Raw genomic sequence first — 15,559 nt, forward strand, 5'->3', positions numbered from 1 at the left:
ACAGAAAGCTTTGGTTATAAATCAACATCCCAAGCTTTGAACATATCACAGAGCTCTATAAATTAACTGAAAATGTGAAGAGTCTTGCTCAACTTCAAACCTACAAAGACATGATCAAAAATCTCACGTAAATGTATCTTCATGGTGTCAGTGAACCAAAATGCATCTCTGAAATAAATTTTTCCTGTTAACTAGTTTGCTCTAATGCACACAATTCATGGCAAGCTGGTTTATTTCAACAAAAGGCAATATAATTAAAACACATCAAACAGTAAAACAATATTTTCTTTACTTTTGCTATATCTTTTTAAGGAAACCAAAACTTCAATATTTACCATCTTTATATAAATAAAAGCCAAGGAGTTAAGTTTAATTTTTTTCATGGCTTCTTAATGATTTATCTGGTTAGTCTGTGTCATTGTAGAAAAGTAAAATTAGAATTGTATATAGAACGTAATTATAGTAATATTTTATATAAGTGCTAATGAAAAGGAAAAATAAGAAAAAAAACACGCAAACTGTTTCATAGAGCTGGTTAAAGTTTACGCATTTTACTTTTGCACATTGTGCGTGACTGCTCATATAGTCTCTATTATTGTGATGATGTGACTATGTTGCGAAGGAAAGCCTTGTGGCAATAGGAAGGGTGACTAATATGTATTAGAGTATTTCCTAATAATATTTGTGTTAATTAGGAACAGAAAGTGTTTGATTTGCACTTAAAGCAGAAAATAATCCCCCTAAAAAAAACCACAATGCTGGACCCAGACATTTAAATGTAATATTCATTTCTGTGGTTTGTGTTATTCACGTAAAGGTTTCTGCAGAAACTAATGTATTCATGCTAAGCATTTTATTTTCGTCAGTTTGAGTGTGCAAAATTGATCCTGACTGAAACCACAAAAACTGACCTGGTGAAAAAGACTTAATAAAACAATTTCAAAACTTGCTTACATTGTGTCTATGTACTCAGTAACAATAATTAAATCAAGTACTAAGATGTATTAAATAAAACAGTTCATTACTGTTGCAGGCATGAACTCATAATGTGCTATTTTATGTTAAGCTAATACTAAACCTTAATGGTTGTTTCACTATAATCAGCTGATTTTTAAACCAACAGGTTATTTTTTATTTATTTAAGATATGTCACAGATTGAGACCGATAAACTTGACACTTCTAACAGCTTTGATTTCATTAAACTAGAGCCTAACACAGTGCTGTGTGATTTATGTTTATTTGTTCCTTTGCTGCAGGAGTGCCCATTTCCAGTTCTCCAGAGCTACTGTCCTCCAACTTTTAACTGCATTTCCTCTCCAACACTGCTGCATCAAATGAATGGCTCCTTACCAGTGCTCTGCAGAGCTAAATGACAGCAGATGAGGGAATTCGGCCATTCGATTCACGTGTGTTGGAGCAAGGATGCAATAAAAGTTTTCAGAAAGTAGCTCCAGTGGAATGGACTTGGGCAGTTATGTTTGAAAGGATAAAAAGTGGAGAAATGCATTATTGCTGTCAGAGTTTGAGTTTATGTCTTAGTTAGGTTCTGTCTTGATTATGGTTTGTCATAGTTGGGGTTATGTTTTGGTTTGATTTTGTTCCTTGTTTTATGTTATCAGTTCTTCTGGCCCGCTCAGATCACTTCTGCCACTAGCCTTTGATCAGTTCACCAGCCAGCATGCCCTGTTGATACTGACCCGATTGCCTCCTGATATTTGAGCCAGCCTGACCCCTGTTTACCTGATTTTCCTGCTTGTTTCAGACTGCTAACTTATGTACCGATCCAGATCGCTCCTTGACCACCAAACCTGCCTGATCTTGTGTAACCAGTTAGCCTGCCCGTGTATCGACCCTCTATTCTGTTTCCCGACTCTGAGCCCGGATTCTGTCTTGGACTATCTTGCACTTCTGATTACCCGGTTTTTGACTTTGGACTGTTTATTTACTACGAGCTCTGTCCTGCCCCGCTCATTATACTTATCTGTGCCTGCCTGTCATCCCGATCCCAAACATTACCTCCCCTTACAATAAACCTTCTTAAAACATACTACCTGCTTGTCTGACTGAATACTGGGTCTACCTGTCCGGTTCATGACAATTGTTAGCTCGGATTGCTGTTGGTAGCAAAATGAGCTGCAACTCCCATGTTTTCCAACTTGCAACAAGATGGCTCCCGACTTGAGTATAGTGCTTGAAAAGGTGTCATAGCAACCATACTGCATTGTGGGATATCTGGGCATCGAGAAACTGGCTTCTGCTGGTTTACAGCCTTCATTCGCAACGCTGTCTTAGTTTTCTGGTTTTAAAAAGTTAAGAACATGGTGCAAACTTGCTGTGCCGCTAACTGTTGCAGTTGTTCACATGATTGCTTCAAGAAATACAACGATGGATTGACATTTTTAAGTTTGCCAGCATGGAATTGGCGCAATATAAATAAAATTTAATTGAATTGAAGATATACATTTGTTTTTCCTAAAACCTCTTGGTGAGTTTGAAAACCCATATAAAAAGTATAATAAAACGTGTGTTTCAGTCAGTGATTCTGTGTAATAACTATTGGTACAAATTAATCACATGGCATCATATAACTTTTTACTCTATGGGCTTTGTATTATAGGATTCAGATGTCAGAAATCCCAAGTCCTATGTTGCTCCACAGTCAGTCAGAAACCCAAGTACAATTCTGACAAGATAAAGGAGAAGTGAATGTTACCTTACTCACCTGATACATTTTACAATAGACACCCATTTTAATTAAAGGTTCAGCTCACATTGTAATACATTAAAACAATTTTTCTCTTCTTCCACACACGGTGTTTTTTTATTAGATTAGCCAAGACGGTGCTAAAAAGTCAATCCTAATTCAGACTTCTTTTAAATGTAATTTTTGTGTAGTATTAAGTAACGGTTTAATTTTATCCCTGCTTCTATAAGATTTTACTTTCAGAGGCCAGACTTCCACCAGATAATTTAAACCAGTCTTGATCATTGGTTCTTCTTTCCCTTTGAATGTGTTACTACATTTGTATTTGGGGTTTGGCTGTTGTTATGCTTCTACTTGACCATCTCCTGGTGAATGCTTTTTTATGTTGATTAGTTAAGTGACCTAACTCAAGGCGTGAACTAGCGATCTGTCAAGAGATAACACACAATTTATTAAAATACATACATTTTCAAAAGAAGTTATTCATACACTGACACACTATTTACCATTTGCTTTGCATTCCAATAGCATTTGAAGGGCTGTCAGAAATTGTTTTGGAAATTTTCATTGGAAGAAAACACCATGCATGTGCCACTAGAAACACACAATTGGAAACCAAATGTTGCGCCGAAGACTCAACAATAAAGCAACTAAATCCCATTGTGCACTGTGCAGATGCTTTGTCTGCAGTAAGGAAGATTCACTAACCTAAGCATGCTGAATGTTTGAGGTGTCTCCAACAGCTGAGCATCTCTCAGGTTTTGAGTCACTTGCTGGTTTTTAAAAACATGACTTTGGGACAGTTGTTCTATCCTTCACTCATTTCAGAACTACTGATCATTGCATTTTTAAAAGATTCGAGACTATCTGCTTATAAAAAAAATAGAAACAATTGGTTGTTCCAAGCTTCTGTACATTTTTAGCTTTTATAGATACATATGTAAATTGCACTATGAAATATTATTTACCCCTTGCACGTGTGTTTTAATGTCTATGATCTTCATAACACATTTTAATATCAGAAAATGGTAAGCATAAATCCAAAAACTTGTTTTATGATTTAATTTATCTAAGAGAAAATAGTTATCTAATCCAAACAGTCTCTTTTTCAAAAACCCAAATTATGCCTCCACTGGAAGCAAAAACTGCCATTAAATATAGTTAAATATTACTTTAAACTTTCCAATGTCTTTATTTTATAATCTTTTACTAATCATCAACCACTATTGCACCAGAGCATATGAAATGTGGAGCACTTGCCCATGAATGGCCTTAATCAACTGAGCACCTAAGAGATGATTCCTGCTGTTTTACTTTAGTTTAGAAACAAATTACCCTTGCATTTATAGTGTCCAGACAGCATAACACAAAGAAAAGCCACAAGGGGACAGAAAACTATGACTTAATTGTACCGTTTTTTATATTTTGATCATCTTTGAGGATGTGGTTATAATATTCAGGAACAGAAAACTATCAGGTTGCACACTGTGCACATATTAAATCACAGGACAAAACCACAATTAGATCAAACTGCACGTCAAAATTAAATTTATAATTTTCTGGGTTCAGAAACAATATTTTTTAGGAACCTCTGCCAATATTCTGCTTAATAAGCTCTTTTAACATCACATAATTTGGAAAAAAGAGCTACAGTCATCATCACTGACATGAGTATGATTTTCACATCAAGCAAAGAGCCATCCCCCTCTCCTTTCTCCCCTCAGCTGAAACAATAGCCAGCTAATTTGTGTAACGGTGTCAGTCGCACTAGCATGTCTGACTACTCCACTTGAGAAGAGAATGGCTACTAAAAAGTGGACCTGTTAAGACCGAAGGTTCTCAAAAATGGATGGAATTTCCACTTATTCTTTGTTGAGTATAAACATTTAAAGAAGCTTTGAATATTTATAGCGCCTGAGACTTATATGTGGTCATATAAGTCACAAAGTCGCAAAAACATTGCTTTGTATGTTTTTGTGTGAAAAGGTTAGAGTGCCTTCTCCGGGTTGGGGAGGATGTGCTGCCCCTAGTGGAGGAGTTTAAGTATCTTGGGGTCTTGTTCGCGAACGAGGGGAAGATAGAGCGGGAGATCGACAGGCGGATTGGTGCGGCATCTGCTGTGAAGTGGGTGCTGTACCGATTCGTTGTGGTGAAGAGAGAGCTGAGCCAAAAGGCAAAGCTCTCGATTTACCAGTCGATCTACGTTCCTACTCTAATCTATGGTCATGAGCTTTGGGTCATGACCGAAAGAACGAGGCCAAGGGCCCTAATATTATGCAATGGATCTGTAAGTGGGATTGAACATTTTTGTAACAAGAAAAACACAGAGGTGTTGATGTATAACCCTTTGAACTATGGCCTGGTGTCTAATGTATCAGACATCTTTCCAAAGATCATGAAAAAATGCCCGACCCTGGAAAAACTTATCTCACAAGCTAAAGCCCTGGGCGACGCCACCCGGAGAAAATCAGAAGTATTGAAAGAGGATTACATTCGTCTGCTGAATTTAGTTGATGGACCTAATGTCAAGGTGTTTCTCAACGGCCCTCATATGCCCATTAAGTGTGGAGATGAGATTTTTCCAGAGTTCTGATGCTAAACAAATGGCTGAAAAAAACATGCAAACAAACAACTTTAACCTTCATAGACAACTTTAACATCTTTTGAGAGAGCAGACATCTGTTCAAAAGATATGGTTTCTCTCTAAATAGGTCAGGTGCAAAACGGCTGATTTCAAATATCTTCTATTCTGTGAACCATGCACCATCAGCTTTGTACCAAAACAAAGCTCAACCAGTGCCAAAACAAATGATAAGCCCAGTACAGCCCGAACAAGCCAAGATAAAGATGGCCAGAAAGATGACACAGAAAGAGGCTATGTCAGAATTACAGGAGGATTCCCAGATCTCAAAAGGAGGACAAAGAGAGAATTCCCCTTTATCCTCCAAAGAGAACCAAAACCTCCATCCCCACGAACACCGATCCAGACTGCACTCACCTCCCCCTCTTCTCCACAAAGCCCAGATGTTCCTTTTCTGGAATTTTCTCACAACATGAACAAAGTTTGTGACTAAACCAGCATCTTCTAAAAGCGTCAGAGCCCCAGATCCTCCTCAACGTATCACGCAACATTCCTGTGTTCAGGACCTTCAGATAACTTCTCTGTGATACAGACTGGGCCCTGGCAGCACGTTTATCAGACATGACAGTTTCCGGCATCAGCCTGGGCCTCTTGTCAGAGAATATGGAATTTCTGTGATGATACTTGGCAGAAACAAACAAAAAAAAAGCTTAACAAACAGGACCAAACACTTAAAAGTCATAAACTGTCAAATGCAACCTGCCACAGAGACAACATCAACCACTAAGTCTTATAAACTAGGTTTATTAAACATTAGATCTCTGTCAGGAAAATCCCTTTTAATTAATGACTTCATTATTGACAATAATCTTGATGTTATGTTTCTAACATAAACATGGTTACATGAACTTAATGAAGCGGCTATTCTGATGGAGTTGACTCCTCCAAACTACAATTTTCTTTGTGAGAGCAGACAGCAAAGGAAAGGTGGAGGAGTGGCAACATTGTTTAATGGTTCACTAAAGTGTAAAAAGGTGTTTTTGGGAAAATTTTACTCTTTTGAACAATTGGCTGTCCAAGTAAAGAGCCCTGTACAAACTATGTTTCTGAATGTTTACAGGCCTACTAAGTCCACATTAAACTTTTTTAATGATTTTAGTGACCTCCTGTCTGTGATATGTGTTGATTATGACTGTTTAATTATTGTGGGAGATTTCAACTTTCACGTTGACAACCCTGAAGACAAAAGTACAAAAGAACTGTGTGACACACTTAGAAACTTTGGTTTAACTCAACATGTTAAACAACCAACGCACAAACAGGGACATATTTTATACTTGATCATCACTAAAGGTCTAAAGATTTCAAAGGTCAGCGTAACTGATGTTTCCCAATCTGATCACTTTTATGTCACCTTTGAGTGCATGATTTCCAGTGACTCATTTAGCCAAAGGGACATCGTAAGAAAACGCACCTTTAAGGAAAATGCCACAGAAATTTTTATTCAAGCTTACTCTGCTACTTCAACCTTGGTCTGCAACACAGGAGATGAGCAAGTAGAACGTTCATTCTAAAGTCTCAGACATCATTGACTGCATTGCTCCAGTTAAAGCAAAAGTTTTTTTTCGGGAAGAAAAAATCTCCTTGGAGAAATGCTCCAGCAGTTAGAAGTGAAAAAGGAGGGAGTGTCGAAAAGTTGAACACAGGTGGAGAAAGACGAGACTCCAGGTCATAGTGTCTGATTTGACTCAGATAATAAACACCTCCCTTCTGTCAGGTGTTTTCCCACAGTCCCTAAAAACAGCAATTATCAAACCACTGTTAAAAAAGAATAATTTAGACAAACTACTACTCCAGAACTACAGGCCCATCTCAAACCTCCCCTTTATCAGTAAGATTATTGAAAAAGCTGTGTTTCAACACGTTCTTATCAATGACCAGCCGCTTTGACACATTTTCCAGTCTGACTTCCATGCTCACCACAGTACAGAGACAGCCCTTATCAAGGTGTTTAATGACATCCATATAAATACAGACTGTGGAAGAACCACCGTGCTGGTTCTATTGGACCTCAGTGCAGCATTCGATACTGTCAATCACTCCATTCTGTTAGAACGCCTGGAGATCTGGGTCAGCCTCTCTGGTACAGCTCTCAATTGGTTTAAATCCTACTTAAAGGACAGCAAATTTTTTGTATCAGTAGGTAACTTTACATCAGAAATTACACAAAAATCACATGTGGGGTTCCACAAGGGTCCATCCTGAGCCCCCTCCTCTTCAATATCTACATGCTTCCTCTTGCTCAGATAATAAAAAACAACGATATCAGCTACCATAACTATGCTGACAATACACAGCTTTACATCACTATGTCACCAGGTCACTATGAACCAGTTCAAGCACTGAGGAAATGTCTAGAAGAAATCAATGTCTGGATGTGCCAAAATTTTCTTCAATTGAATCAAAGCAAAACTGAAGTAATAATTTTTGGACCATAGGAGAAGAGATCAAAAGTTAGCACACAGCTTCAGTCGCTTCAGCTAGGAACCACTGATCAGGCCCGAAATCTGGGTGTAGTAATGGACTCAGACCTGAACTGAACCTCCAAAAGCATTTAAAGACAGTTACAAGGTCGGCTTTTCTATCACCTGAAGAACATTTCCAGGATTAAAGGACTGATGTCTCAGTATGATCTGGAAAAACTAATCCATGCATTTATTTTTGGTCAAATTGATTACTGCAACAATGTTTTTACAGGTCTGCCTAAAAAGTGGATCAGACAGTTGCAGCTAATCCAGAACGCTGCTGCCCGCGTCCTCACTATGACTAAGAAAGTAGAGCACAACACCCCAGTTCTAAAGTCATTACACTGGCTCCCTGTATCTCAGAGAATACTTCTGTTAGTCTATAAATCCCTGAATGGTTTAGCACCTAAATACATCACAGACTGGTTATCTGTTGCTGCTGCTGCTGCTGATTCAGCAGAATGTTCGTTGGGTTAGAATACTGCAGCATATTGCTTGCAGTGGGCAGCTCCTCTCTGCCCTCTCCCTCCTCCTGCACACAGGGGTATCTTTAAAGATAAACCCTAACAACTTTCAGTGTGTGCAAAACGAGACAAAGCCTCACTAAATCCACAGATATGATTGAGGTTATTAAATACAGCATGCCCGTCTCCATATAATTAAGACAGCTAAAGGGCCCATTTTCTTTTCTTTTGTTTCATTTAGGCATGATTTATAGTTTGTAAATAGTAAAATCATATTTCTTAACTATAACTCTCAAACTATGATTCATGCCTAAATGAATATTATTGTTGTCGCGCTTCAGTTCAACTTTTCCTTGCAGTTCCTGGGCGAAAATCCTCTCGTTTCCCATTGTCTCTTGGTCAATCAGTGAACAGCAGTCTGTTCACATCACATTTCAGTCCTGCTCAGCTCTGGTCATACTACCTCCAGAGGAGGTACGAACAAAGCCAGCCTGGTATGAAAAATAATAATTAAGATGCCGAGTAAAGCCAGGCCAAGTTGGTTTTAGTTGTCTGTGATCACCACTGTCAACTGAAGGATACTATTATACTACTATTAGTATGTGAATTCTGCACATACTAATGTGCAGAATTCATTTCGTCAAGACCCATAAGAGGACGTTTCCACAATAAAAGTAGCGGAAGAATTTTTAGTAAGGATCACCATCTCATTTTTTTTTTTTTAAACAGTGAAAAACGTTTCTGGTGAGGCACTGATAGTTGTGGGGGCATGAGTGGACGATGGCAAGAGATTGGGACAAACATTCTGTCACTTTGCAGTACCAGAGACTAACCCTTTAACCCTAAGAACACTTAGTAAACGTCACCAGCCACTTAATTAAGTGCCACATGGGATATGTGTACAAAGTGTACATATACTGTATAATATAAGGAAAGTCTGACTGTGAATGTGGCCAAAGTGTAAAGCACATTGATTGGTCACTATGACAAGAAAAGAGCTATATAAATTCAGTCTATTTACCATTCATACATCTTTAAGCGATCCAAATAGGAATTATCCAAGCAGGGTTTTTCAAGGAGGAACTAACCACTCTAACCAATAAATGAAATGTAAATGAACGGGGAAGTAAGAAACTTTTAGCCTGACCACAAGCGTTTAGACAAATTGTGTAATGATATATTTGGTTGGATCCTTCATCTGGGGTTTTACGTGTCAGTAATGACTAATGAGAGACGATAGTAATCCATCTGCGGATGGTCTTAGAGAAGCACACAGAAGAGCGGCTGTGTCTTTATCGATCTGTTCATTTGTCAAGCTTCAACCATGTTGCTGTTCTTCCTGCTGCTCTCGTCTACAGTAAGTCAGCTAAATTAAGACCAAAAGCTTGAGATATAATCACAATGAGTTTAATTTTGTTTGCTGCGCCACTGTTTTCTGCTGTCTCACACATCCGTGATTTTGTACATAGTTACAGGGCTGGGCTCAGATCGTGCCGGGTGTGAAGAAATCAAACTCATGCATGTGCAAGGTGAACTTGACAACGTGGTCGTTCCCCGCTGTGAGGTACGAGGCTGTGGAGAAGCGGATTGAAACCTGTGAAGAATCTTTGCGTAGCTTGGAGGAGCAGGTATAAACTTAACTTGCATTTTATAGTGTTAGTATAAAACTTGGATTGTTAGAAATTAAGACAGATGATAAAATCTTCGGTATTTAAAATATTGGGATTTTAATAAATGTCAGTCACAGCTTTTGTTTTTCTCCCAACATGGAAAAGCAGAATTTAGTTTTCATGCTTCAGTAATCTGGGAAAAACTCCCAGAAAACTTAAAAAAATGTTAAAAACCAGAGTTCCTTTAAATCAAGACTAAAAACGCATTTATTTAGAGTTGTCTATTAACTGATATATAATTAGTTTGGGTCTGTAGTCTAACTTTTTCCTACTTTCCTTTAGTATGCCACTGCGATGTACTTTTTAAATGTTTTTTTTCCTATGTTTTTATCATGTAAAACACTTTGGATTGTCTTGAAATGTCTTTAATATCTTTCACATTTTTATTACAACTGAAATGTTACAAATATTTAGCATCTTTGCATGTCAACTGACTTATCAAACACTGACATAATATATGTTCATTTATTTTCTGCTTCTTAAATCATTATTTCTGTTTTTGGTCTTGGGTCTCTAAAATTGATTTATCTTTTTAGAAAGTGAAAATCTAAGGAACGACTAAGAAATAGAAAAAAAAAATTGTTGATGCTTTTGCTTGAATCTGCCATGTTGAATTTTGGAGCTTCTGCATGTGTTTCCCTGCAGGTGTTTGTCTCCAACCAGCGTCTCCCTCAGATCCAGCTTCAAGTTGCGAACTTTACAACCCGACTTGAGCCATATCAGTACCTGCACGCCCGCGGGTTGTACACAGCGCTGTCCATCCGCCAGCTGGGCCAGGAGCTCAGCCAGCTGGAGACGGACATCACCAGCGTGCACGGCCAGCTAAACAACAGCCAGTCACAGGAACTCACCAAAGAGGTTCAGCAAACATCAACACAACACAGCTTAATCAATCAATCAATCAATCAATCAATCAATCAATCAATCAATCAATCATCTTTATTTCTAGGGCACATTTTAAAAACCTGCATGGTTGACCGAAGTGCTGTACATTAAAACAAGAAAGGGTTAAAAAAAACAAGTTAAAATCATACACACATCAAAAGCTAAAAACAAGGTTCACGGCAAGAGTATTTTAAAATGCCGTTCCGACATTCTACAGAGCAGACCAGATCACTCTTAATACACCACGCCTGGCAGGAATATCTCTTAATGGTTATTTTAAGACACACCGGTAATCTGCTTCTCTTGGAAGGGGAAGATCGGGGCGAAAATTGGACTAAAAGTCCCTGCGTGTGAACCAGACTTTAACTGTAAGTGAATTATCAGAGCTAAACGTGTGAGAAAACTGACCATAGACCTGCATAAAGAATTTAACTGGTGTTAGAGACAAGATCTTTGAAATAATTGTTTCTCTGCAACACTACGAGTGTGTATAAACCACACTCTTTTTGAAAATTACTGACTACTCATAACTCACACACAGCCCCACTTAAAAGAAAACCTTAAGAAGTTATTTAAAAAGCATGACACGTTACAAATAACACTATAAAAGCAATCTGAGGTATTTATTTAAATGTTTATGGCTTTGTGTTTTAGGTGGGTAAATTGCGTAAAGATGTGCAAAAGATGCAAACAACCGACACCATAAACATGAAGACGGTCAAAGAAAAGCTGCGCTACCTTAAGAACAACGTTGAGTCCTGCAAGTCGATCCCCAAAGACTTCAAGGGTAAGTCTGTGTGTTTGCAATGACACTGAAGATCTAATTGATTTGAACTGTTCTACATAATTATTGATCCTATTTTTATTGAAGTAGTTGTATGAATTTTAATTGTTAAATTTCTAATAGGAATAGTACATTTACATCTGAATCTCCACAAATATACATTTTAAAATAGAAAATATTTCCGATCATGAATTTCATTTAAATATCAGACAAAGATATTCAGAGAAAAAACAGAGGGGCAAACTATGATTTCCTTTTCTTAATGGTAGAAGGTTTTGTTTTTTAAAGGTAGAAAACAATCCAAACTAACCTTGCCTTATGTGCAGAAGCAATTCCCCCTAAACATAATAACTGGTTCTGCCACCATTGACAGAAACAGTTGGTATCAAGCATTTGCAAAAACTGGCAATGAGTCATTTTGACCTGCAATGAGAAATGTTCGCCCTTTTCTAATCTAAACTTTGACTAGACCTTTCTTAACCTTTATTTTGTTCCATTTTGACTCAGTCATTGGTGGACTTTGACATGTGCTTTTGGTCCTTGCCCTGCTGTGCTGTCTGAGTTTAAGGTCATGAACATTTCAAGTTTTTAGTTTTTTTTTCTTGTAACAAGCAGAATTCATAGTTCCATCAACTACAACCAGTCATTCAGGTCCAGAAGCAGCTAAATCAGCTCCAGATCATCACTCTACCGCCACTTTGTTTGACTGCCAATATGATATTCTTTTTATAAAACGCTATTTCTTGTACTCCAGATGTAAGACAGACACACCTTCCAGAAAGATACACTTTTATTTTGTCAGTCTGCAGAATATTCCCACCAGATTTGGGGATCATCAAGATGTTTTCTTTTTGCAAATGTAAGCAAGATCTTTGCGCCCTTTTTGGTCAGCAGGGGTTTTGAACTTGGAACTCTCCCCTGGATATTTCTGACCTGTATTTAGACTATGTGCCTTAGTCTAAATGTTGTTCTGGGTTCCCTCAGGACGTCCTGGATGAGTCAATGACTCTGCTTCCCCATTCTTGAATTTTGTGCTTTTAGCCTACTTCCTGCTCCTATATTAGTAATAAGGGCTGGGTGTGGTCAATGAAATTAAGCTGAAATTTCCAAATAAAATGAAGTTAATCTCAGTTAATTATTTAACTATTTGTGTCAAATGGGTTTGCAAGGGCTTGTTTGCATAGCCTTTTTCACAGAAACTAGGACTTCTAAAAGTACATTTTGTAATTGCGTGGATTATACTGGCCTAAAGTTAAAATTTGTTTGATCTGAGATATTTCAGAAAGGCAAAAATTAAACTCTGTAAAAGGAAATATACTTTTTTCAAAGCACATTGTGTTCCAAGCCAAGAGCAACAGTTTGGGAGTTTTAAAAACCGAGACTGTGAGATACAAAGAAAAGTATCAAACCACCCCCTTATGAATCACCAAAGAACTATCAAAAGTCTTATGTCTAATTTGGACACCTTTTTCCCCTTTTTCAGGCCAGCAAATGTACTGCATGAAGGGTCTGATCTCTAACATCAGCGACCCTGTTACAACCAAAATCAATCCCTTCGATAAGAGCTACATCTCTGGATCATGGGGGAAACAGGCGCAGATGGACAGCAAGTCGGACAAAGAAACCTACTGGGTTCAAGCTCTGGTCAGCAGCAACATCTATGGAAACACTTTCCGTCTTTACCAAACCTACAAAGACTTCATGCGTTCCACCAACCACAGGGATGCTACTTTTTCATCCTCGGCCACAGGTGCCACCGCCATCGAGGGTCCAAGTGCTGTCCTCTACGGAGGAGGTCTGTACTATCACTGCTACCGCTCTGCAGACATCTGCCGCTATGACCTGCAGACCAATGACGTCAAACGAGTGACCCTTCCAGGCACGGGTGTGGGTTTCAATAACCAGTTTCCGTATTGCTACTATGACTGCCGCCCAAACAGTGATGTGGACTTGGAGGCTGATGAGACTGGGCTTTGGGCGCTCTACGCCACTGTCGGCAACCACGGTAATCTGGTGGTGAGCAAGCTGTTTTGGGACAGCAACTCAACGACAATCAACGTGTCACAAACCTGGGAGACGAGGCTGTTCAAGAAGTCAGTGTCCAATGCTTTCATGGTCTGTGGCGTGCTTTACGCCACCCGCTATGTGGACACTTACAAAGAGGAAGTGTTCTATGCCTTCGACACAGCGACGGGCAAGGAGGACAACTCACTAGCTCTGCCGCTGGAGAAGGTCTCTAAGGGAGTGGCTAGTCTGAGCTACAACCCCATCAACAGGCAGATCTACATGTACAATGATGGCTATCTTCTTGCCTATCAGGCTTACTTCTGATTTGAGTTTTGTCTTTATACCTATCAAGAAAGAGCAGATAACTCACATTTAATTATGTCTAACATTTTTTTCCTGTAGATGAAGGAATTAAAAGAAGCATATCAAGTATGTATTATTCGATTATGTGTTTCTAATGTACTACTATTGAGAAAAAAAAGCATACTAATAAAGTTGCAAGAATGATAATGAACAATGTTTTTTTTTCATTTCTTCTTTGAATTAATTTAAAAAGTATAGTAAATTTGTAATTTAAATTCCAAATAGCCATATTTACAACACCCTTTACACTAAGAGGTTTCCTGTTAAGAAATGTTAAAAGGTTTATCAGAAATCCATTTTTTATCATAATCTTAATTCAATTCAATTTTATTTATATAGCACCAATTCATGAAACATGTAATTTCAAGGCACTTTACAAAGTCAAATTCAATCATATTATACAGATTGGGTCAGATTATACAAATTGGTCAAAAATTTCCTATATAAGGGAACCAGTTGATTGCATCAAAGTCCCAATAAGCAGCATTCACTCCTGGAGAAGTGTAGAGCTACAGGGAGAGTCGTCTGCATTGCCCATGGCTTTGCAGCAATCCCTCATGCTGAACAAGCATGAAGCGACAGCGGAAAGAAAACTTCCCATAAAGGGAAGGAAAAACCTCCAGCAGAACCGGGCTCAGTATGAACGGTCATCTGCCTCGACCGACTGAGGGTTACATAAGACAGAATAGAGACACAACAAGACAGCGATTTATGTAAACAATTGAAATGTAAAACAATGTAACAATGTAAGCAATGCATGGGAAATAGACAGTGTGCTATTCACGGTATCCAGATGCAGCAGCAATTTATGTAAACAATTGAAATGTAAACGATGTAAAACAATGTAACAATGTAGACAATGCCGGGGAAATAGACAGTGTACTATTCACGGTATCCAGGAGAGTATTATTAGAACAGTGTAATATGCGAATGTGGTACAGAGTCCATTTTTGGCTTCAGCATTTCAGAGTCCATTTTGTGGCTTCAGCAGTTCAACAGTCTGAAGCATATGTGCAAATGTGTAAATGTACAGTTATGCGAGTATGGTGCAGTGTCCATTTTGGGTTTCAGTAATTCACAGTCCATTCCACAGTTCATTTTGTTTACTTCCTGAAAGAATTACAATAGTCTAATCATGTCTAAAACAGTGCCACTGATCAAAGGGAATATCTCTTTAAACAACTTGGTTTGGATTGGGTCTAACATACAGGTAGAAGGTTTAGATGAAGCTAAAATTTTAGATAGCTCAGAAAGCTCTACTGCTTCTAAACAGTTCAGACACTGCACAGGTTCTAAAGATTCCTCCAACGCTGCCTCACTTACTGAGGATGAGGTAATCATGTTTGGGAGGATGCCAATTATTTTATTTTAATGGAATCAATTTTATTTATGAAGAATCCCATAAAGTCATTACTGCTAAGAGCTAAGGGAATGGATGGATCAACAGAGCTGTGACTCTGTGTAAGTTTGGCAACTGTTCTGAAGAGAAATCTAGGATTATTTTTATTCTCCTCAATTAATGATGAAAGGTATGCTGCTCTAACTCTGTGAAGGGTCTTTCTATACAACAATAGA

The 15,559-nt window shown here is 38.2% G+C and overlaps 2 protein-coding genes across 2 annotated transcripts in view; one reads left to right on the top strand and one right to left on the bottom strand.

Moving 5' to 3' along the window:
• Positions 1 to 1,370, bottom strand: part of LOC105929658 (olfactomedin-4) — a 40,520-nt gene extending 39,150 nt beyond the window's left edge. Inside the window, exon 1 of the mRNA XM_012867513.3 lies at positions 1,352 to 1,370. The gene's annotated coding sequence lies outside the window, so the exon portion shown is untranslated. The remainder of the gene's footprint in view (positions 1 to 1,351) is intronic.
• Positions 1,371 to 9,510: 8,140 nt separating this feature from the next.
• Positions 9,511 to 14,135, top strand: LOC105929594 (olfactomedin-4). The gene is made up of 5 exons (XM_012867446.3): positions 9,511 to 9,632; positions 9,745 to 9,903; positions 10,591 to 10,803; positions 11,485 to 11,617; positions 13,098 to 14,135. Exons 1-5 carry the CDS (start codon positions 9,600 to 9,602, stop codon positions 13,943 to 13,945), a joined length of 1,386 nt encoding a protein of 461 aa, XP_012722900.1. The 5' UTR covers positions 9,511 to 9,599; the 3' UTR covers positions 13,946 to 14,135.
• Positions 14,136 to 15,559: the final 1,424 nt, after the last annotated feature.

The sequence above is a fragment of the Fundulus heteroclitus genome, chromosome 2, assembly GCF_011125445.2.
Source record: "Fundulus heteroclitus isolate FHET01 chromosome 2, MU-UCD_Fhet_4.1, whole genome shotgun sequence".
Classification (NCBI taxonomy): Eukaryota; Metazoa; Chordata; class Actinopteri; order Cyprinodontiformes; family Fundulidae; genus Fundulus; species Fundulus heteroclitus.

What these genes read in the sequence shown, in the direction of transcription:
- LOC105929594 (XM_012867446.3), top strand. Translation starts at nt 9,600, where the DNA reads ATGTTGCTGTTCTTCCTGCTGCTCTCGTCTACA. An exon ending in TGCGTAGCTTGGAGGAGCAG is followed by an intron (nt 9,904 to 10,590) that starts GTATAAACTTAA and finishes GTTTCCCTGCAG; the next exon opens with GTGTTTGTCTCCAACCAGCG. An exon ending in CACAGGAACTCACCAAAGAG is followed by an intron (nt 10,804 to 11,484) that starts GTTCAGCAAACA and finishes TTTGTGTTTTAG; the next exon opens with GTGGGTAAATTGCGTAAAGA.